The sequence below is a fragment of the Uloborus diversus genome, chromosome 8 (genome assembly GCF_026930045.1).
Source record: "Uloborus diversus isolate 005 chromosome 8, Udiv.v.3.1, whole genome shotgun sequence".
NCBI classification, from domain to species: domain Eukaryota; kingdom Metazoa; phylum Arthropoda; class Arachnida; order Araneae; family Uloboridae; genus Uloborus; species Uloborus diversus.
The window spans coordinates 102,366,109-102,390,216 of record NC_072738.1 but is presented as its reverse complement, the minus strand read 5'-3'; the positions used below and the strand labels follow the sequence as shown (position 1 = coordinate 102,390,216).

General features: G+C 33.1%; 1 protein-coding gene across 1 annotated transcript in view; it reads right to left on the bottom strand.

Moving 5' to 3' along the window:
• LOC129228516 (protein ELYS-like) overlaps positions 1-24,108 on the bottom strand; it is an 85,291-nt gene that overhangs the window by 25,125 nt on the left and 36,058 nt on the right. The window contains exons 14-24 of the mRNA XM_054863196.1: positions 22,129-22,219; positions 17,279-17,368; positions 15,896-16,036; positions 14,866-15,064; positions 14,090-14,417; positions 10,918-11,111; positions 10,745-10,839; positions 10,005-10,186; positions 8,746-8,893; positions 8,447-8,591; positions 3,302-3,364 (exon numbers count right to left, since the gene is read on the bottom strand). Coding sequence (XP_054719171.1) covers positions 3,302-3,364; positions 8,447-8,591; positions 8,746-8,893; positions 10,005-10,186; positions 10,745-10,839; positions 10,918-11,111; positions 14,090-14,417; positions 14,866-15,064; positions 15,896-16,036; positions 17,279-17,368; positions 22,129-22,219 — 1,676 coding nt within the window. The remainder of the gene's footprint in view (positions 1-3,301; positions 3,365-8,446; positions 8,592-8,745; positions 8,894-10,004; positions 10,187-10,744; positions 10,840-10,917; positions 11,112-14,089; positions 14,418-14,865; positions 15,065-15,895; positions 16,037-17,278; positions 17,369-22,128; positions 22,220-24,108) is intronic.

The window sequence follows — 24,108 nt, the reverse complement described above, 5'->3', positions numbered from 1 at the left end:
TGTGATATTACAAGTCTTTCATAAGTGATAATTATCTGTGCTATTACTAGTCTTTCATAAGTGATAATTATCTGTGATATTACTAGTCTTTTATAAGCGATAATTATTATCTTAATTATTGGGATGAGTCTACGAGTATGTTTCATTCAGGGGCGGATGGGGCCGGCGGGCCGCCTCTGTTTGGGCCGCATTGAATTTTACAACTGAATAAAAAAAAACTTCTTCCTTTTTTCATTTCTTTCTCACTTAAAAAAAAAATGAAATTTTTCTTTGGCAAAACATTTCTCATCGACTCACAAGAAAATCGCTGCAAGAAAAGTAATGGCTACAAGATTGAAAAAAAAACTCTACAGACTCATATTGTATGAGTAATAAGATATTTTTCTGTATGTCGTGAAATTCATCGGTCCTTAAGATAGTTTTGTTGCATAACTGTCCGTGTCCAGGACATTCTAAGGCCCTAACAGCTGACTTTCGTTCGTAGGGGAAAATTAACCCTATTCACTAAAAGCAATGAACACCTCGCCTGTGGACGCTGCCGAACCGAGGCTGCCAATTTTAATTTAGTGATAAACAAAAAAACAAAAAAAGAAAGAAAGAAAACGTTCTCGGTAGTAAAATATTGAAATATTTAACGTAAGGTCTTGGAGTTCCAGAGACAAAAAGTATTTTTTATTTTAGAAGAAAATGTGACGTTGAATATTAAGAAATTAAACCTTTGAATATCAGTTAGGAACATCTATGATTCTTTGTTATAATTTACCTAACTGAAGGCCGCTGAAATGTATATTTCGAACATTTTTTTTAACGAAAAAAGTATTCAGTACATAGTAAAAACCCATGACAAGCTCAGCTGAATACAATAAGAAATAAATAGATGAAAATCATGACAGTTTCGTAGTGGCCGCCGAAGAATGTTTTAAACAGAAAAAAAAGTTTAAATGCAGTAAGGGAAATTTAAAGTATTGTAATGAATAGTCACACCAGTTTAGCAGTAAATTACCGACCCTAAAGCAGGTCTAAGGCCAGAACAACATGCAATATACCAAACAGCCCGGTTATCACATCCAGAGACTGCAGCTTTTCTCGTTTGAACACATCAGCCTGGAATAGTGAATAACCCAGATAGCCTTCATTTACAAGCCTTGCCTTCAATTTGCGAGTTGAACCACACTATGCTGCGGACACTCGCTGGTGAGATAAATTTACTTTATCTTCCAGTTTGTTGGTGCTCTCTGCTTTAATGAAATGACGTCTGCCTCCTGCTTGGTTATTCACTATTCCAGACTGATGAGCCCATAACAAGGACAAAGCTGCGGTCTCTGGACGTGATCACCGGGCTGTCTACTGTATTGCATGTAGTTACACCAGTAGTTCTTAGTGGTTGAATGTACAAAATGAAAGAGAACCAAAACTTGATTCTAAGATTCTGGAGGAATGATATTTAAAGTAAAACAAAGTTGGGAAAAGGAGATCTACGGTGTCACTGAAAAGTACCACATCAGTCCAAAATGTTAAGATTATTTTAATGAATCCCAAACGCTTTAACTTCAAACAAATACAAACATCAGGATGGAAATTGAAAAGTTCACCATGGAAAAACTAAAGAACTGTTTAACATGACCAATGATTGCTTGAAAACAACATTTTAAATGCTAAATCTGAAGATTTTTAGTTGTAGCGTCTCCAACGCGCTTACCAGCATCATTCAAGGTTGTCTTAAATTTTCTCTTATAGACTTCAATTTCGAAAAAAAATTCGGAGGAGATTTCCCGAAGACTCCTCCCCTTCACGTCATTGAAAGTCGACTAAAAGTTTTTTAAACTTCAGTTTCGAAAAACTGTTGATCTTCTTGACGTTAAAAAAGAAGATCTACAATTCTATTTTTAGATTTCAATTTAGAAAAATTTCCTGGGGAGCACGCCTGAACCTCTTCACTCCCAAACATTACCGAAGGTCATCTGGAATGCATTTTTAAGACAACAAATTAAAAAACTTCCTAAGGGGGGAGGGCATCGGATTTTTGCTATCATTAACATTGTCAAAAATAGACTAAAACTGCATTTTTAGAGTTAAAATTATCAAGAATTTCAACAGCCATCCTATCCTTAACATAATTAGTGATCTAACATTAGCACTTCTAAAGTTTTACTTTCGAAAAATGGCCGGGAAAGCGCCATTAATTTATGCAAAGACTCCAAATTTATCATTTCCTTACCATCACCAAAAACATTTAAAGCTGCGTTTTTGGATCTGCAACTTCGCAAAACTTCTCCGGGAGATCCCCCAATCCTCTTCACCCCCTAACATTACCACCCCTTCTCCTAGTGTTTCCAAAGTTAGCGGACACATGCGCATTAAAGAATCTTTTCGAAACTTTTCATGGGGAATTCTTCAAATGCGCCTCCCACAAACATCGTCGAAGATCATCTTAAAATAGTCTAACAATGGGCTTTTGGAGCTATAATTTCGAAAATTTTCCGGGGGAGAGCCTCCGGACCCCTCATATTCTGCACGAATATTTGCACTTTTTATTGTTCTTCATATTATTTATGCTTTTTCTCCAAATTTGTAAATGCAAATTCTCCTAAACTTGAGTCCTCAAATTTTAGATACGACTCTCTCCTGAAACTAGAAGCTGGATCCGCTCTTCCTTTTACATTAATTTGAAAAAAATAGACGGGGGGGGGGGGGGTGAGTTTCCTATATGTAGCAATTCTTAAGGGGCTGGCTGGTCTCTAAATGCCAGGGCCAGTTCATGCTGTCCCATCCGCCACTGGGTTCATTATTACACATTAGGGTATCCCCCCCCAAAAAAAAGTTAATTTTTCAAGTCAAAAAATTACACATACATTTAAATAAAATACCAAGTTACAAAATTTTTAGCAAATACTTTTTTAAATCAACATTTGCAAATAAATAATAAATGACTTAAAAGTGAAAAAATCCATATTTTGAGTACTATGTGGGAGACTTTAAGTATTACAAGAAAGCAAAATTAAAAAGGCCAACATTTTATCTATATGAAATTTCAAACTTCCAAAAAAAAATTTTTTTTTTTTTTTTTTTTTTTTTTCAATTCTTCCTAGTACACAGTGGTGGTTTACATTTTCAGGCGCAACAGAAGTCAACACAGGTTGTCGTTATTCAAATTATATGCAACTTTTTTTACAATTGTTTTGACCTAAAAGGAAAAATATAAGAGGGTGTGCGACTTGAAAAATCAACTTTTGTTTTTTTGTGACACATTATTACACATACAAACAAAAACATAGGAGTTGAAAATAAAAAAAATGCTCACTTCATGATTTGAGGTGTAACTGGCTGCCGAATTAATGGAATTTCATCAAAGGTGATCTTATTCCTAAAAGATATATTAAGATAGCAACTATTAACTTTTTCAAAATATACTAAATATTTTATTAACTATATGCATTACTGAGATAAATATGCAAAACTAAAAAAATCATTTTGTTTGATGTAAGAAATCATCACTGAGTTCTACATGATAGGAATGACAGAAGTTATTGTGAAAGAATCCTCTGGAATCACTTACTTAGGGGCTGCCCACAAATATCGCACATTGAGGAGGGAGGGGGTAGTGAAATTGCGAGTTTGTGACCGGAGGGAGGGGGTAAGAAGTGTGACATTATGCAGTTTTTTATACGAATAAGTTTTATGAAAAATAGCATGACATGTGACAAAGGGGGGATGGGGGAGGTGATGTGTGACACTTTGTGACAAAAGGGGGAAGGGGGACCAAAAATTTTGAAAGAAAGTATGACATCATGTGTGGACATCAGTCTCATATTTTTTATATTTCACCATGCTTCTTGGCCTACTGAATCAGAGAAAATTAACTTTAACTTTATTAAATAAACTTTTTCTTCATTATCACATAACAAAGATTAATTTACACTAACCAAATTAAGAACTTTCATTAAATTTAGACGAAAACAGAAGTACATGCAATCAGAATGCTGCATCCCTTAGTGTCTGTTATCATGAAAAGAGAGGCAGTTGAGAAACTAATACATGCACCTCTTTATTTTATTATGAATATTTTTACATTGATAATAATTTTTTTTTAACTTAATTCTTCAAATATTTGTCAATAGCATTTCTTGAAAAATCTACAATTGCACATGGCTGCAACTTTGATCATCAATATATTCAATAATAGTCGAACCTCCATTTATCCAGCTTCCCTGTATCGAACTTTTAGCCTAATCTCTATGTTCATTAAATAGAAAAACTGTTTCCTTATTTCCAGATGCGGCGAGTGCGGTTTATAAGTGCGGGGGCAAACTTTTTTAGGAAGTTGAAGACTATTTTAGGCTATCTTGTGTGACGAGGTAGAGGGGGTTCTGATGTTCTCTCACGTAACTGTTTTGGAATTATAGTTTTAAAAACACCATTTTAGTAGAGTTTTGTCAACGCTTGGGGAGCGGAGAGGAGTTTCCAAGGTTGTGCCCGTAATAATTTTTTTAAAAATAAAGTCTAATTTTTATAATCCTCATATATATATATATATATATATATATATATATATATATATATATAATAGCCAATGATTGAGTAACGCTCCTGACGTCATCAACAATGAAACTCGCGCCACAGCACAATAATTTGATAATATGTTTCGGTAATGTTTGACATGCAGGGAAATGCTTTATTTTGACAAGGCTGAATTGGATCCAGTCACTTCATTGTTTTACTGGAAAGACTCATTTTAGGGAAATGAAGAAATGAAAAAGTGGTCAACAATAAACGCTATCTACTGGAGTTTCGGGTCAATCCACTGGAGTGAGGGTTAAAATGTCAACTATCAGAATATCACCAAACAGGCAATGGCTTTGCTCAAATGTAGAAGTAATTTTCACCCATCATATCTTGATGGGGCGATTTTCTAGTAATAATAATAACGAAGAAGTTTTGACTGTCTTTGGTAATGTAAGGGTAAGGAAGACTTCTTCCATGAAAAAATCTTAAACTAGTGTCTTAAAGACGCAAATTAAAGCCATCTTTATAAACTTAGAGCTAGGTGTTTGGGGTTGTCTTCCAGAAATTTTGCAAAGTTTAAAACATTCTTTAAAACGTTATTTCAGACTTCTCTGTCATTGACTTATGGAGGAATGAAGGGGTTTGGAGGTTCTCGCAGATTTTTTTTTTTTTTTTGAGTGAACTGATGATATCCTAAGAACTCAGTCTTGAACTTCGTTTGAGGACTTCAGAAAAAGATCTCCGGATTTTTTTTTTCTCAATGGGAGTGTTAAAAATGCAGGTTTATGCTGTCTAAAGGAATTCTCTTCCTGAATTTTTATCCTCAAACTGGGGTCTTTATAATGCAAACTTAGGTCATTTTTGAATTTAAAGTAAGGAGAGAGTGTGTTCGGGGATTTTCTCTCAGAAAATTTTCAAAATTAAAGTTTTAAAATTGAAATTTTAAACAATATTTGGTGATGTCAATGTTGGGGTAATCTCACCCAGAATATTTTGAAATAAAATTCTTAACATTAAGGCAATTTTTGATGATGAAAAAAGTTGGGGGTGGGGGGGGGGGGTGAATCACTGCCACTGCTATTTTTGGAATAAATCTCTATAAATCTAAATATTTTTCAAGACATATTGGGAGATTTTCACTTTAGACCATTTGCTTCATGAAAATGAAAGTCAAAAGAAAAAGGAAGTTTTGCTAGGGTCACTAGGAACCCCACAAGTCAGCTTGATATGGGGGAAGGACAAAGCAACGGTTGTCTCACTCTGGAATTCTTAAATTTTAATGAATTGCTTTTGGTTTTTAGTTGTGATGTCTCCTGTAAAAACATATTTTTAAACATCCCTTTTATCGGATGGTTATTTCTCACTCTTAAACTTGTTCATTGAAAATCTAAACATTTCTTAGTCAATGAAAAATGAAAAGAGTTGAATCCTGGACTTTTGTTAGCAGAAAATGTTCCTGATGAAGTTTTTAGTAGACTGAATAAATGTGAAACGTTTCTTTGAAAACTTTTCACAAAACTAGCGGTTCAGTGCAACACATTTGTAGATTTTTTCAAAAAGATTGCAACTATGAAGAATGTACCCACTGTTTGGATTAATAGGGTAAAATTTTTCTTATTCATTCTAATTTCATTTATTAATACATATTCATGTACTGTCATTTATGTATAAATTAGAAGTGGAGTTTCGAGTAAGGAAATTTGCATGGATTTCAATGTTTTAGGGATAGTAATTGTTAAATTAAAATCACTTTTTTAAATTGAAATTTCGACACATCAATTTCGTTTCCGGTAATTTGCTGCTTTTATTTATGGAGGTCTGACTACAATGTCATACAGAGTGATATTCTCATTTAATAACGACATGCAGATCCGACAAATGCAATGTGTGCTGTTCAATAAAATTAAGTTTTCTCTTATAAATTCTTTTTGGTATGTGTAAGTGTCTGCATCCCCCCCCCCCCAACACAACCATTTCATTGTTTTTAAGGAAAGTTAAATACTGGATAAAAGTAGATTCCTCTTCAAATCGGGCTGGCAGTCAAATGATTGCAAATTATTATCTTACTCTGTGACGAAAATCCTATTTTAAAATTGTAATGAATTAGGACTCCTACACACGAGGAGGTTAGTGGAATCAACTGTGTGGAAAAGTTGCCTTTCAACTAGTTGACTGGCGTTTTCTGTTGTGTTCACCCAAGATACTTAATCAACTTTCCTTCTGACTAGAGGTACCCGCCCACAGTAGAAAATTAAAAGGTCATTTGGCTTGCCTGTATATTTACAAAAAATGGTTGATGAATTTATCGCCACTTTGCTATGTTCATGTACTTGCCCATGTTATGGTAGTTTGCTCGTCCACATTATGGTAGTTTGCTTTTCCACGTTATGGTAATTTGTTCGTCCATGTTATGATAATTTGCTCGGTAAAATGTACTTAAATTGGAATAGAAAAAGAACAAAACTGAATTTTCAAAAAACCGCTTCAAGGTGCACACCCTCATGCTACAAACTAATTTTGTGCCAAATTTCATGAAAATTGGGCCGAACGGTCTAGGCGCTATGCATGTCACAGGAATCCAGACTTTCAGCTTTATTATTGATAAAGATAAGCTGAAATTCTTTCTCTTCTTCATTCGAGCTGCTGTTCCACAACCAGGGCCGTGCAGTCCCTATGTGCGAAGTCGTGCGTGGCACGACTGCGCCATAGTAAAAAAAGGCGCCGAGCTCCACCAATCAAAAATAATCCAAATGGGGGACATCTATCCAACCAAAAAAATAAAATCAAACTTTTTATTATATCCAGGGCTCCATCAAGCCAAAGTGATGCCCTGCCACTGGAAAAATTTGGTGCCCCTCTCACAAGAAAATCTGCACATTTTTCATGTGGAAGTTTCCAAAAAAGGAAGACATAAAGAAGTTTACCCCATTTTGGTGCCCCTAAAATTGATGTACCCACGTCCATGAACCTGCCGGACCGTGCGTTCATCAGGCTCTGATTATAATGATGACACTGGGGGGTAGGGGGAATAATTACTCGATTCCCCCCCCCCCCACACCTTCCAATTATTTTCTTTAACTATTTGTGGGTTAGAAAAAGAGCTTTGGGCACTGTATTTGTTTAAAACATCATATTCAATGCTTTTTTATCGATTCAATTTTAAACTATTGGTTTCATCGCAATGGATTTCAGTTTCAGATTTTAAAGTAGAATATCTTCTATACTTCAGTTTAGAAATATAATGAGTACCCTGTTGTCATGTTTTACAGGAACAAAAGTTTGAGTAATTATTTATCAATTAAAGATAAAGGAGATATTTAAAGCGGTTTTAATTTTAGCATTTAAAATGTTTTCTTTTTCCAAAATCAGTAGCATATTACAAGCTACTGAACTCGAAAAAACTTCGACATATGAAGTAAAATCGTACACTGTACTTTAGTCCAAAATCAAATAAACATTTTTACAAAGCTTTTATTTAATAAGTTAAATATTATAACGTATTTTTTCCCGTGTCATTTGTTTCCGAAACCTCATCTCAGGTGTTAACTATTTTTTCACAAATGCCACTGCATAAAGGCGCTTAAAAGACATTTGCACGACGGTGCTGATTAGGCTCGGCGAGGGCCTGTCCACAACACTGTTAAAACTGAATCGAGTTGAGTCTTAATTAGTTTACTCCTGTGTAGAGCAAACGCTTGGCAATGTCCTAATGAGTGCAATTAACTGCACATTTGATTACACCTGAAAATGCTAGGGGGCACATAAAGTGCCTGGTGCGCCAGGCACACCAGGCAAAGTCATGACTTATGTGAAGGATCACAGGCGAATCTTTCACTTTTCTACCTGGTTACACTTTGTCATATGCTCCCGTATGAAAGTTAATTCAACTAAGTTGCTTAGTGTGAATAAGGCAAATATAGCAAATTTTTAAAAAATAATTTACCTTGATCGAAGTGGAGTTTGAGGCTCCATGGAAGACTGAGTCTCTGCTGCAGATGCTTTCAGCATTAAAGACTGGAGAAAATCTGAGTAGGCTATTTCATTAAAAGAACAGCATTTCACATTGATTGAGAAAGGCTGCATTGATTCTATCACAGAGGGAAAAACCATATTAGAAATCATTATAAATCTTTCAACTAAGTGAAAAAGGTCAGTAACGCTAGGTTTTATTCAAAAGAATATACAAATGTGAACCAAAAAATTTTTTTTACAATAATATTCAAATCATATAGAATTTCTAACCTTCTATACGAGTTACAGAAGCTGGGATATTTTTTATTTCCTCAATAAGATTTTTTTCAGCTTCAGGTACAGCACTCATCATTCGCTCAACTAGAGCATTTCTGTCCACTGTCCTTTGGGCTGTATTAGAGCTTGGAATTGATTTATTCTATACATGTCAAGAAATATATTTATTTAGAAAATGCACATGATAATGCGTACACATTAAAGAAAAATAATATTATTAAAAATGACTTATTCTGCTACTCATAAATTTAAATTGAAGCAGAAGTTTATATGCAACAATAACACTGAGTAATTTGAGAACATATAGGTCATTGAACAAAATAAATATAACATTAGCTAAAATGAAGATATAGTAAAATTATGAAATGTTGAAATCACAAAGAGGAAACTGAGTTTTAGATTTTATATTCAGTAACAATTAAAAGGTTTTATGTTTCATTTCATTAATCTATCAGGGTGGCATAGTGGTAAGGTACTGGCTTTTTACACTCATGTTACGTGCAAGTTCAAACCCAACCCAAGTCTGGATTTTCAAGATGCAGAAAATCAACAGTGTTTATATCCTTTGATTGCTTGGCTTGTTCAAGATTCCTCGAGTATTCATTGGTTATTAAATGCTCTTGGCCAAATTAAAATTTCAATGGTAATTTGATTCATAACAGCTTAGGTGCCACTATCAGATGGAAAAACCAAGCATAAAAATTCTGAATTGTTAATGGCAACGTTCAATAGTGGTACAGCATGAAAGAATAGTAATTGTCAGTCCCAAAGAAATGCAAATGATGTAGAGATAATACACAGCAGCCACATCATCATTCTCAATTTTGCAGGGTTCCTACTTTCAAATTGCATATTCAAATAAGTCCTTTTTAAGGCCTATTTGCTTAGTAAAATAAGTAATATCACAGGTCTTTTAGCTATTTTCCTCATAACACAAAGAGTAGCATGAACTTATAAGACTTCACTCACAGATGTCTTTGCTTGAAAATCAATTGATGCAGCCACAAACAAAAGGCCAACACACAAATGTTTTGAGTAAAATGAGGGTAAAGTTTAAACTAGCTAGTAACTTTTATCTGGTAGACTTTCCAAATTACATTGGTTAGCTAGCAGCGTCACTACTAACTTTTTATTTCTTGTGACAACAATAAATTACACTGAATAAAGTGCAAAGCAATAATAACAGAAAAAAGCTTTATTAAATTGAAATTATTTTCAATTTTTTTAATTCTAATGGAAGGAAATATATTTACCTTTACTTTTAATGATAATTTTTCATTGATCTCAACAGCATCAAAGAAGTTGCATCGAAGTAAATGAAACATAACTAAAGCTTCTTGAGCACAAGGATCTTCATTTTCAGAAAGAAACTTGGTAAGAGATGAAGATTCAAGTAAATTTAGTGGTAAATACATAAGATCTTTTAACCTTCGAGCTAAAAAAATTTAAACAAAATGAACCCATAGCTTTAGTTATTAAAGAAAATAGGATTATTTTTCAAAAATTGACACCAGATTACTTTAAATAGTGAAACAAAATAATGACAGTAGCACTATCTAAACATAATTAAAAATAATTTTTGAGTGAAAAAATATTCAGAGCACGCCTTAAGAATTTTCAATATTCATGTACAATGGTCTAACCCTGGAGAAAAAGTGGTGGAGCATTTACTGATAAAGTGAACTCACACTATAAGGGGATTCAACTTACAAGAAGTAGCTATAGTGCAAGTTTTTCCTGATGAGTAACGCATTTTAGAGTTAACACAGATTGTTCGCCTGTCATTTAGACATTTTAAGAATAAATTTAAATAATAATAATAGTAGTAATGACAAAAATATTGTTTAGCTAAAAAAGGAAGAGATTTAAAAAAATAATAAATAAAAAATAAATAAAAGAAAAAAAAACGACTGACAAACATTACCAGGCAATAAAACAGGAATATCAATATGTTAAAAAAAGATATATCATAAACTGAAGTTGAAAATATTACTTTCTTTGCAGCCTAAGAATAAATGATTCAACAACTCAAAAGAAGAATCATCACATTGGCGACTTCTTTGATACTCCAAGGCTTGGTCAATAGCTCTGTAAAATATACAAGAAAATATTGAAGTGAAGGCTTAAAAAAGAATGAAACCAATTTAAAGAAGGCAAGAATATTACCCATGTGATATTAAAACTGATAAACGTAATTTCATGTCTTCTACTGTTTTTTCAGGAGGTTCCATGAAGTTTATGTATCTTAATGCTTTTTGAGGTTCACGTTGGTATAAAAATGATTTGATGACTCTATCATGCTGCCACGGAAAAATATCAGAAGTCTTCACAAGAGGATGAAGCAATTTTTTAATTGCAGACTGAAACATATAAAGTATGCTAACGATCATATATAAATAAATATATATTTAAATATAGATAGCATGCATAAATATGCTGAGCAGAAAAAAATATCAGAATTTATAAAATAAAAATTTCAGCAGATTCAAAGCAAAAAAAGAAATGAATAAATAAATGGGAGGGGGGAGCTGGATATCTGCTTATTAGCTTCAAATAAAGTTTCAGTATAAAGGAGTGATCTAGTATTGACACAACTAGGGATTGCAATACCGGACCAAAAATTCAATACCGTTATCTGGTACAGTCGAACCTCCATATCCAACAGTCCAACTTCCACATATCGAAATTTTCTATATATCGAAATACCAGCAAATTTCTATGTTCATTACATAGAAAAATTGTTTCTATATATCAAAAAAATCTTTATATATCAAATTTTTTCTCGAGACATTCATAGATTTTTTTCCACTTCAGGCTGTTTTTCTAATGAAAAATGAAAATTAGGGGAGAAAATTATGTTCACTAAAGGTTGCTACGAAAGTCATAAGGAATCTGGGGTTGAGGGCTGTGTAGATAGGTCGTTGTTCCATTCTGGAGTTTTTAAATTCCCTCAAGTTTATTTCAAATCTAAGTTGTAACCGAGTAACACTGTAAAATCAATTTCAAGTTATCCCTTTTGTCTGTTGATTATCATTCCTAGTCTTTTTAGATACGTCTTTTTTGAATGATAATTAATGGAGATACTAATATAAAATGTATTTTTGTCCAAAATGGCCCTTTCTACACGAATGGATGGTCCATTTCTTTTCAATTTGATATGGATGGAAAGGACTTTAAAAAACACTCCTAACGAAAAAATTGTCAGAGCGCCAATAACCTAAATCCACTAGAAAAAAGTTATAAGCGTTTTTTAGTTAGGGAAGCTCAAAAATTTTAATTTTATCTCTTTTCCATTGTTGAAATTCATTGTTGAAAACGTTAAACATTAAGTTTTAATTCACTTTTTAAACCGCTTTTTCTACACGAAAAATGCATTTTAATGCTTTGAGCTTGGTATAGTTGGAAAGCTTGCAAAAAATGCTTTAAAACACGTTTTAAATGGTTAACCGCGAAAAAATTGAAATCTGCTATCTTGGATAGAAACAGCGCTAGAAGCAGTTTAAAGTTAGTGAAAATTCATTTTTATATGCTTTTTCACGCGACATAGTTAGCGTAAAGAAATTGCTGCATAATATTGTGGTGTTGCCATTCCTCCCTTGAGCATAAAGAAATGAAATACTTGCATTTGTTTTTATTATTGAGGTTCTTTGAGGTAACTACTTAAAATATGTTCATTTTGATTATGTTTTCGCGATTTTAATATTTAAATAAATTATTTTACGGAGTGAGGGATGACTTTCAGTTCCAGCTCCCAGTAATACCTGCATTTGCTATCACCACAAACAGATCTCAAGGTGAAACTTTTGATAAAGTTGGCATATTATCACTACGTCCAGTGCTTTCACATGGACAATTACATGTTGCCGTGAGTAGAGTTCATTTATTTGACTGTTGGAAATTTTATAATTAACGGCAAGATTATGCCTACTTTTACAAAAAATATTGCTTGTACAGAAGTTTTACGTATTAAGGGAGTTTTGCGGCATCATTTCATTCAGAACGACTTCCGCAATTGTGAAATTGGGGAACTTTATCCATTGGTGCCAAATTTTTTGGCAGCAATGTCACGGCGAGAAATATATTTATTTTGCATTCATAAAAAAAAAAGAGTAGAAAAATGTCTATTTGCAAAAAGCTGACTATGAATGAAGCCTCCCCCCATGCCAAGGGGGAAGAAATAAATGACAAGAAAAAGGGATATCAAGCCTTTTTTTTGATAAGAATGTTTATGAAAACAGTGTGACATGTGGTAATGGGAAGAGGGGGTATGGTAAAGTGTGAAACTTTGTGAGAAAGGGGAGAGGGATCAAAAATTTTGAAAAGAGCATTAGTCAGTTATCCCCTAAACCATCAACAAATCACAAACATGATTTTTTAAAATAAAATTGCATTATTATTGTAATGTCCAGTGTTTTTTGAATGGACAATTTTTAATGTAGCAAGTAGGATTCGTTCATTTGACAGTTTGAAATTTTATATTTCTAATGGAAGAGGTCAAGGCAATTACTCAATAATATTAAACTTTTAAGAAGAAATATTCTTCATCCAGAAGTTTTACGTATAATCTGAGTTCTGCAGCATCGTTTCATTCGGGAAGATTTCGATAATAGGGAAATTGGCGCTCTTCATCTATTGGCGTCAAATTTTTGGCACCAATTGCAGCGGGAGAAATGTTTTTTCTTGGGGGGGGGGGACAAAGGGTGGGGAAATGTATATTTGCTTATGGTTACCACAAAATAGGGGCAGTCCACGAATGAAGTCTCGCTTTTGATGCAATGTGAAGCGTAAAAAATGAATTTCAATCTGCGCACAGATTAAAATAATTGTTAAAAAATATTATTTTTTTTTTCAAATTATTTAAAAAATGGCTAAACCCCATGTTTTTAAGCATGCTCTTTCAAAAAAAAAAAAAAAACTTTTAAAATTCCAGAAACGACCCCATTACCGAAATATCCCCTTTCATCCATATTTTTTGAGATTGACAGACAAAAGTAAAATTGGAATAAATTATTACTGCTTGGTATTGTGTGTACATATAAAAATTGTCCTTTTCCCCCGATATGCAGTAAACATGAGTAAGAGTAGAAATAAAAATGTTGGAAATAGTTAAATTCATTGAAGTTTTCTCCAATATTCATTTATGAATATGGTCGAATTTCAACCACTGAGCGAACACTAGTTTTTCTTAATAGCACATACGAGGGTAATACATGAAACATAAATGAATATCAGCATTAACACGTGCAGTTTGTTTGATTAAAGAAGTTATTTAGTAAAGCAAAATGTTAAAAACATACAGCTTTTTTTTTTCCATATTGTGACAAAATGTGTTACTTACAGCAAAATCTTTGTGGTCTAAACTCCAATAAGCTTTTATCAGTTTCACTACACTTTGAGACAAACCAAATACGGACGGGAATTTTTTTATCTCTGACATTACAGGATTTGAGCGATTAGACTGGCAGTGGCAGATGTCCAGTAAAACGTAATACATGAGAGCATGCTTCATCTCCAGTGATATTCCATTCAACAAATAGCAACTAAGAGCAGCATAAATACTGGGAGGAGGATATGTATCACTGCCTCCCTTCTCTTGCCAAGTGTTATTAGCTACGGTCTCTTTTATCAAACCATCAATTAGCAGTATATCTGTAGGGCCAATTGAGCTGTTAAAATGAAATAAAATAAAATATTAAAATTTATTAGTTTCCATACATGGAGTAATTTCTACTTTCAGATTATGGTGCTGAAATCAGGAAACACTGTACACAGTTTTTACAACAATATGCGAGTAATCATACTGAAAATTGAGAAAGAAGAAATAATGTTGCAGAATGTTTTGTAGCATGATCAAAATTATGGTTGATACATGTGTCCTTTATTGTATAAGTGGTCCATCTCTAGATTTTTAAAATGCATATTTGTTGGCTAATTAGTATCACTTTTAGTTACATCTTTTAGCAAGATATCTAATGATTAATAGTAGCTGAACACCTGTATTTTTTTCATTAAGGGAAAACTTACAAAGGATTTTACATAATAAGGCATAGTAAAATCATTAACAAGGAGATTCACCACTTTTTATAATGAACGACATGCATGTTATTTACTTACGAATGTATTCTTTGAAGCGCTATCCTTCGATTATAGTAGTATTCTGTTAAGTTATTTGCTGGATACAATATGTTTTTGTCTGTTTCTTCACCTTCAGAAACTTCAGGCAGAATGTGTACAGAACGTAACCATAACATCACTTGTAAATAAATACTTATGGAAGAAACAACGTCTCTTCTACACTGCAGGTCTTGAATCCCTGTGCGAATAAAAATTTAGTCAATTTGTGAAAATTGAAGTCGAAATATCTTGCTAGCTGACCTGTGCAAAGCATTTGCATTAAACAGAAAGAATTCAAAAACTTTTTTTAAGTATTATAAGTTTTTTTTTTTTAAATACAGCAAAAATGTGACTTGTTTATTTTTCATTGATAGCGCTGAAAAAATCCTTAAACTGAAGACTTTTGAAATTTGATAAAGTATTGAGAAAGTTATGGCATAGCCACAAAAAACACCTTTTAGAAATAATCTATATAGCATGAGACTCCAAATTCGGAATCTTGAAATCGGGAACTGCTTTTCTTAAATATAAAAAAAAAAATCACTTTTTTTTTTCAAATTCAGATTTAAAAGTTTAAAAATGTTAATGTTCTTCCATTATAGCTTTGAAATAGCTATGCACTTTACTTGTACTTTCTTGACAATTTGCACTATACTGACTTTTTTTTATTTTAATTATATCACACACAAAGCTTGAAGCAAAGGGATGCAAGTGGCAAAATTAAAAATTTGGAGATAACCAGTACAAATGGTAGGTGAACCTCTCCTCTGTCTTGGGGCAAGAGATTGTACTAGTAGCCCTGGTAGGTGCTGCTGTACAGCATGATAGCATGATTTAGAAAAAAATTTCAAGGAAAGCCTACCTAGGAGCTGATCTTTAAACGCGTTTTACTTGAAACTTAAAATAGTCCATTTCAATCCCTTTGCTTCTCACTGCCTCATTTGATCATTTTTTATTCAATTCATATTGTACAATCGATTTTTGACAGGGCTCAAAATACTTAAAAAGCATTTTTAAATTACAGACTTACTCATTTCTGTTTGAGGCATGGCATGCTTCTGATATCCTATAAGAATTGTGTCGATAAGGTCCAACTGCCTTCTGTAGCTACATAAGTATTTTAAAGACAGCTTATCTACATCTGAGCCAGAACAATTAAACAAAGACACACCTGTAAAACAAAATAATTTATTTCATTTTCCCAAATTACATTTACAAAACCATTTGAATGCTAATAAAATAATATTTATGCATTGATTATAAAGTAAAAACACAAGGAATGGAGCATTAGTAATAATCTGTAGTACATATGAATATGCAATACGTTCCTTGACTCAAAATATGAAATCAAAGTTGAAAGAGACTACGTAAAACATTTTAAGTTTCAAATATAATATATACCCAAACCTCTTTTGTGCAGTTTTTTTTTTTTTTTTTGTGCAAACTTTTTTTGTGCAGTGTATGAAAATTTCAATCAGATTGCGACTGAATTGACGATAATATTTATAAAACAGACGAAGTTAATTATAAAACAAACACTTTTTTTATGCGGTCCCTATCCACCACACAAAAAGAGGTTTGGGTGTACAGTAGAGTCACGGTTATTCACTATTATGTGTTATTTGCTGTACCACCAGTATTTTTGGTTAAGATTTAATTTAGAAGCTGAAAACCATAAATCTGAAAGATGTGGCCTATTGGATTGCAAGTGCCTGGGACAATATCACGGCACAAACTATTGTGAGGTCATGGAATAAGCTCTTGGCCGAGAACAGAAAAATGCTGTGAGTAAACCGGTTTGAAACCCAGAAAGACATTTTGCTCTTAGTGCAACATATCCTTGGATGAGAGGATACATCTTTATTTGAAGCAGGAAAGTTGCCTTCAGGAGATGACTAGTATGAAATTAATTGACGAGAGAATTGTCACACTTGTTAAAAGCAGTGATGCTGAAGATGTTGAAGAACATGAGACTGTTGAACCTCATAAGGAAGCTCACATAGGGAAGGAAGGGGTTAAAACTTTAGAAGCAGTCATTGCATACACTGAGCAGCAAGGAATTAGGGTTGTCAACATTATGATGCTCCAGAGATGGCAACTTGGCAGCAAAGAAGTAAGATACATCAGGAAGCAGCTGAAGATCATTAGTGTTTTCACTCATCTTGAACTCTCCTATTTAAAACTTCTACATGTAAATCAATAACATTAAATTGATTCATAAGTTTATTTTAGCATGTTTTATTTCTTCATTAATACAACCCTCTCTATTATCCGCTAATTTAGCTTATCCCTCTTTATGCCAGCTTGTTTATGGCAGACAATCAAGACTTTCTTAATGGTTTTAATTTTAAGGTTTTAATGTTTAAAATAGTATTAATAAAAGGAGAATAATAAACTTTTAAAGTTTACTTACTCATTTTGTCGATGGAAGTTTTAATGTTCATAAGTTTTTTCCATGTCCAATTTAACAATGCTTTTGATGTGCAGCCTTCGTGAATTGAATCTAAAACAAATATATGTACACATCAGCAAAAAGCAATCTTGCTTTTAATTAAATACACAATAAAACTGATAAATTAAAAACTATTAAACAATATACCAGGGGCGGCAAATAGGGGGAGCGAGAAGGGGCAGTTGCACCCCCAAATTTTTGGCTCAGAATGATAAGAAACGGGCAAATGTAATTCATGTAAATCGAAAATCACTGATCATATGCAAAAGGAAATTACAATCAAAAAAGAAAAAAACGCCAGCTGATTCTCCATAATAGTTGATCAATCTTGAAACATTTCCAGACACAAGCAAGTACAGGGTGATTATAATTAAAGTTACCCTGTTAAGACCTCTCTAGTGACCGTTCTGCACATCGGATTTCGATGAAACTTGAAATATAGATTATGTAGACCATGGGGAGTAGAATTATGCAATAAAAAAAAATAGTTCAAAAATCTACCACCAGAGTAAAAAAGGGCACATGAATCAAATAAGACGGGGACTGTGACACAAAATCGATTTTATTTACAGAATTTGTTCAATGTGCATTCCATCTGCGTCAATCACATGTTCAAAACGTGTTATAGCGTGATCCACAGTTGCACGAAGAGTTTCCCTTTCAATAGCATGAACATGCCGCCTTTTGCTGTCCTTTAACTCAGGCACTGTCCGTATGCTTCCACCATAGACCCGATCTTTCAGGAAGCCATACAACCAGAAGTCACACGAATTTAGGTCTGGCGATCGCGGGGGCCAAGCTGTAGGAAAATGCCTAGAAACTGTCCTGTCATCACCGAAATGCATACAAAGCAGTGCCTTTACTGGACGAGCAATGTGAGGGAGTGCACCATCTTGCATAAAGACAGTTGAGTCCAAACACGCTGGTTGTTGGTAAGTAGGAATGACTTGCTGCTCAAGAAGTGCACAATATCGGGGACTTGTGACGGAACACCTTTTAGGACCTAGCGGTGGGGTCTCCTCAAAGAAATATTGACCGAGGATGAAATCACCGGTGAAACCACACCATATGGTAATGTAATCGGGATGCAGTGACTGTTTATACACAACATTGTTGTTGCCGGATGTTTTACGTGTGTAGAGCGCCCCCTATCGTCGATTTCTGAACTATTTTTTTATTGCATGATCCTGCTCCCCATGGTCTATATAATATATATTCCAAGTTTCATCGGAATCCGATGCTTAGAACGGTCACTAGAGGGGTCTAAACAGGGTAACTTTAATTATAACCACCCTGTATTATTCACTATTTGAATGATAACTTGGAAAATCTTGATTCATTTGTAGTCTTTTTCGAAAACCTGGTGGAGAATCAAAGTTTTTTCCACTAAAGAGGTACTCTCCTCATGCAGGCAGAATATTTCATACTTGTGTGCCCAGTGCTATGATAATGCATCCAGAGAATGCTGCACGATTTTACTGGAATTTTGCATAAGTTATTACGTTCATATTTCAAATGTATGTCAAGTTAGTGAGTGAACACCAATTTCTTCTACTAGAAACACATTTCACCAACTCAATACATTGTATACTTTCATAGAAAACTCTTACAAAAGACGTACTTTTTTTGAAAAAAGTCGCACATCAACAAATTCATTTTCTAGGTGCTCTTTAACTTGGTCATCTCTGAGTGACACAAGATGGTCTCTAAGAGTTAAAGCTGTAAAAGCCCTCTTTGTTAAATCTGAACATTTGAAAGCGGCTCTTTCAATGGTGGTAAAGCTGATGCCCTTTAACATGTATGACTTTGTTTGAGTTTTTATTCGCTTTGTTTGTACTGTGAAGATTTTTTGAAAAATGCTTTACTCTATCAAAACATCTTTAATCCACTAGCCTGAATTTTCGGACTGTCGAAGCTTCAACTTAATCTAAAATTGAAACAATTTGGAATTTTTGCGCTGATGTATATTTTAACCAAGAGTGAAATGAAAAAAAAAAAAAAATCTTACTGCGGACCAATCTTTAAAAAAAATCCAAATGAATTTAGAAGAGGTGTCAAAAATCTACATGATGATATAAAGTCATAAAATTGAATTAATATTTTGTATAAGATAATAGATTCAGTTTCTGACGAAATTAAAACAAGATCTTATGATAAATTTTTATCTGTGTTGCTGTCCAATAAGTTCAATATTTATATTGATATTTTATTGAAAAAGAGAAATAAAATATTACAATTATAAGTAAAAGTTATAGCACAAAAGCAAGAGGAATTGTTTTGCAAATAGCGACTATACTATTCAATGATGAAAAATGAAGACTAGCACAATTTTCAGTGACTGGCGTTGTTTTAAGGAGAAAAATTTTGGCGATGTGTTTTCTATCATAACTTTGTTGCTTGAACTGTTTTTGAATTATTCCAATTAGCTCAGCTAGTTGTGAAAGTTTTTTGTGTGTTAGGAGGTTAGAAAATTATCTTCCGAGCACAACGGGATAAAAAAACTTTCCTCTTCAATTGTATTGGCAAAAAAGTACCACACTGCACATTAATGGAATCAAGTAACAAGATTTCCGGATTCTGAAAACCATACATTAAAACTTTCTAAAAGGTAAAAACTCTAGTATTAAAATATTTTGTGATATAATTTATTACAAAATAAGCTAAAACTAGTAATTAAAATTTGAATTCTTTGAATAACCTTCTATTTTATCCTGTAAACCAATATGCATTTTATTTCATTCTCAAGGGAACTCAGATTCAAAAAACTCGACCCCCCAAATGAAATGTTGAAATGCTGCCCCTGCAATATACCATTTATATAATAACAATTTAAATAACATCAACCGGGGATAAGAGCCACCAGAGAGCAAAGAGGAGAAAAATCAAAAAAAAAAATTCCATAAAATCATGTGGAGAAGTGATGATACTTAAAACTGCATCAAAAAGCCCACGGAAGGCACAATATTCAAAAATTAATTTTAAAAAAAAGCCTACCAAATCCATTTTTAAGATAAAGTAAAATTTTCTCTACACTAATTATGCGTCAAATTTTTGAGTGGAAATTAATGTAAGGCACATTGCTGTTGAAGTATAGTAGTATTCCAGTATTCTTCAAATTTCAATTACAAAAAAAGATCAGGAAAACACAGATCAGACCAAGTTGGTTTAAACCTAGCTTGGTTTGAACCAATGTGGTTGAAACCAAACTACCCTGCCTACAACTACTATATACTCCTCATAAGCTTATAAAGGCTGTCCGATAATTAACGCAAGATTCGAATTTACCCCCATTTTTGCAGTACAGTATACTCTCGTTTTACGTGGATTTATTTTACGTGGTTTCGATTATATGTGGTTTAAGATTTGACACCTTTATTTTATTTTATGCGGATAAGTTTCAGTTTTACGCGGATGCGGCAATGCAAACAGATAAAAATTTCCCCTCTTTCAAAATCCAAACTCCTAAAGATTTCAGATAGTACCTTATAAACTCCATTTTGGCGTGCTAATCATCGAGCTTGGGTTACTGGAGACATTATTGTGATTGGTTCCAAAGCTCTTTCCATAAGTAAAGTTATTAAACTCACACAGTTCAGAACTCACTGGAAGAAGAGCTTTTAGGAGCGACAAAAGAGGCCAAAACCAACGAGGATACCAATGTTGGTGACGTACAATCAAAAAAGTTCACATTGAAAATTTTTAGCCATTTCTAGACAATAGAAATGATCTTTCTGATTTGTTAGTGAAGGAAGACTATCATGGAACTGATGCAAGTGATCATGGATGGGTTAATGCTCTACAAAATTAGATAAAAATTCGTGATGACTGCCAAAAGACTATCATAGCCAGCTCCTCTTTATAAACAGAACACGTAATTAGTTTATGTTATCTTTATGCATGTTGTGCATAAAAGTCGATATAAGTACACATTAAACTTATTATACAATTAGTCATCACTAGAATGAAGTGTTTTGTTATCTATGGAAGCAAACCCCTATTTTAACACTAGTTTAAGGTCTCAATTTACGCGGTTTCGATTTATGCGGCATTTCCAGGGAACGTAACCGCCGCGTAAAACGTGGGTCTACTGTAAATCGTTGGCAACCCTGAAAATAGAACTATATGACAGCTGAGAGTTTAGGGCATTAAAAATGGAGCGTTATACAATACACACACACACACACACGATAAAGCATTTTAATTATTGGACAATTATTTCAAAAATAATGAAAGTAGAGGCTGGTTAGGCAGTTGCTGTTATTGGTGCTCGATATCGCAACACGGTAATGCACGGGTTGTTGTGGGCTTGTTGACATAGACCTTTGACTTCAAATAACCCCATAAGAAAAAATCTAATGATGTTAAATCACAGGATCTAGGGTACCAATTCTGATCACTGAAGCGAGAGAGTACACAGCCAAGAAATGCTTCATGGAGTAATTGAATTGTTTCACTGACTGTATCGTAGTATAACACTCTATTTTTTACAAACCCTAAACTCTTAGCTGTCAAATTGCTCTTTTTTCATGGCAGTCAACAATTTACAGCAAAAATATTGGCAAATTCAAATCTTGCCTTAATTTTGGGACATCCTTTACTATAAGTAGAATTAATTTTTTTTAACTTTATTAGGAAAATTCAATCCTGGACAAATCTCCTGGAAAAAGAATATTTATTCTTTTCAAAGTAAAGATAACTTTGTTGCATTTTACACCAAAAAAAAAAGAACAATGGTATGATATTATGATGAGCAAGAAGAACCAAAACATGAAAGAAATCACACAGCTCAATAATATTCTGTCTTAACATACCACTACATCGCCATTCTTTAAGACATTGCATGAAGAAAAAAGGCAAGTTGTACTCCAGGGCCAATTGCATCAGCATTTCTCTTTGAGAAATCTTTAATCAAACAATAATAAAATGAATAAATATTTAAATGATGATGTAAATATCAAAATTACATTATGACATACTAATATAGTATACAGGGAAAAGGATGATCCCAGAGTTAAAAAGTACAGAATATCATCATAGTAAATTTTTAACAATGCTACATATACACAGAACAAAATGCCAGTTTGGAAAAAAAAAGAGAATTTCATACAAATCGAAAATTATTGCAAGATACAGATACATATATCAGAATGAAAATGCTAATGAATGCATTAAAAATACTTAAAACAATTAATCAACCAGGAAAATTAAAAAGTAAAAATAATTTAATAACTGGAATCAAGGGGAGAAACAAATAAATTACAGTAGAGTCTTGATAGTTTGAGATTCCATTTTAATTCAAGATGCTTCATATATATTTTAAAAGTTACATTTTTTGTAGCTAAATAATGATTTTCATTAAAATCTCAATATGAAAATCATTTGATATTGAAAAACTCATTTAACTACATACAATAAATAACAAAAAGGCATTGAGATGTAGGTGTTAAACATTCTAAGGTGCATAAAATATTTAATGACTATAAGATAGGGATTAAAAGTTGCTTTGGAGATAATAGCTTGATATGCAAAGTGACTTGAAAATTAAACTGATTTGGCAAAGAACATATAAACATACTCTTTTGGAATATCCAATTTCAATCAAAAGAAGGTGCACAACTTGACAACACATGATTTGTATATATGAAATGTAACTTTTCTTTTCGAGATATATACATTCGCAAATACGAACATAGCTGCAGAAATCACGACAAAACTTGTCGAAATAGATTCTGGAAGAGTTGAAATACCTTTTTTGGTTGACTACGAATTTACGCACAAATGAGAACAGAGTTTTTAAAAAATTAAAAATTAGTATAAGGGTGATTAAAAGAGAAATTCATGTTTAAATTAAGAGTGAAATTTTTTCATGAAGACAATATTTCCATTTCTTCGTACAGGGAAATAAAAGGTGCTTGTAATTTCGACGTCCGAGCAGTATAAAATTTTAATTGGGAAGAACTTTCTGAACAATCTGAGGTGGCGTGGGCCCCAATTACCTTGGACTTTTGAGACTCTACTGTATTAAAATAAAAAAGTAAAGCAAACAGTTTTAAGGTAGAACTAGAGGATCCAACAGACATTGTTCTGTTCAAACTTTGTAAATCGAAAAGTAAAACAATTTCAATAAACTATCAAGTGTTTGAACTGTTTTGTTGAAAAAAATAAGTAAAAAGAAAATGATTTAAGCTGCTTGGTGTCAGAATGCATATATTTATTACAACTTGATTTATCTAATGCCCAATGAGCAGTTGTTTTATTAACTATTCTTTCTCCAGGGTTCATACTCACTTCGGGTAAAAAAATTCCATGACTTTTCCAAGACTTTTTCATGACTTCATAAAAATTTTCATGACCTTGTTACACAAAGAAAATAGTACTATTTAATGTCAAACTTGGCAATTATTTCTATGTATTGCCTGATTAAAGTCTTTATTTTCTAAATAAAGCCTTCAACAAATTAAAATAAACTCTTACACATTTAATGCTTTTTTTACGAATGGTTGAAATAAACTCGGATGCAACTGAATTACATGTTTTGAGTGGGTGTGGTAAAATCAAAAACATGCAACTCCACTACTATGCAATATGAGAAACAAGAAGTGCTGAAAATAATGGTGAACTCAAAATTAGTAATGTCCCAGCAGTAAAATCTCATTACAAAAAAAGTTGGACGGCTGTTACAGAAGCGGATGCAATAGGATTCCTAAACTCAGATTTGTTTTTGGGATCGTTAAATTTTCGAGCATTAAAAGCTTTTACTAATGTGGCACACACAACGAACTAGCAATACT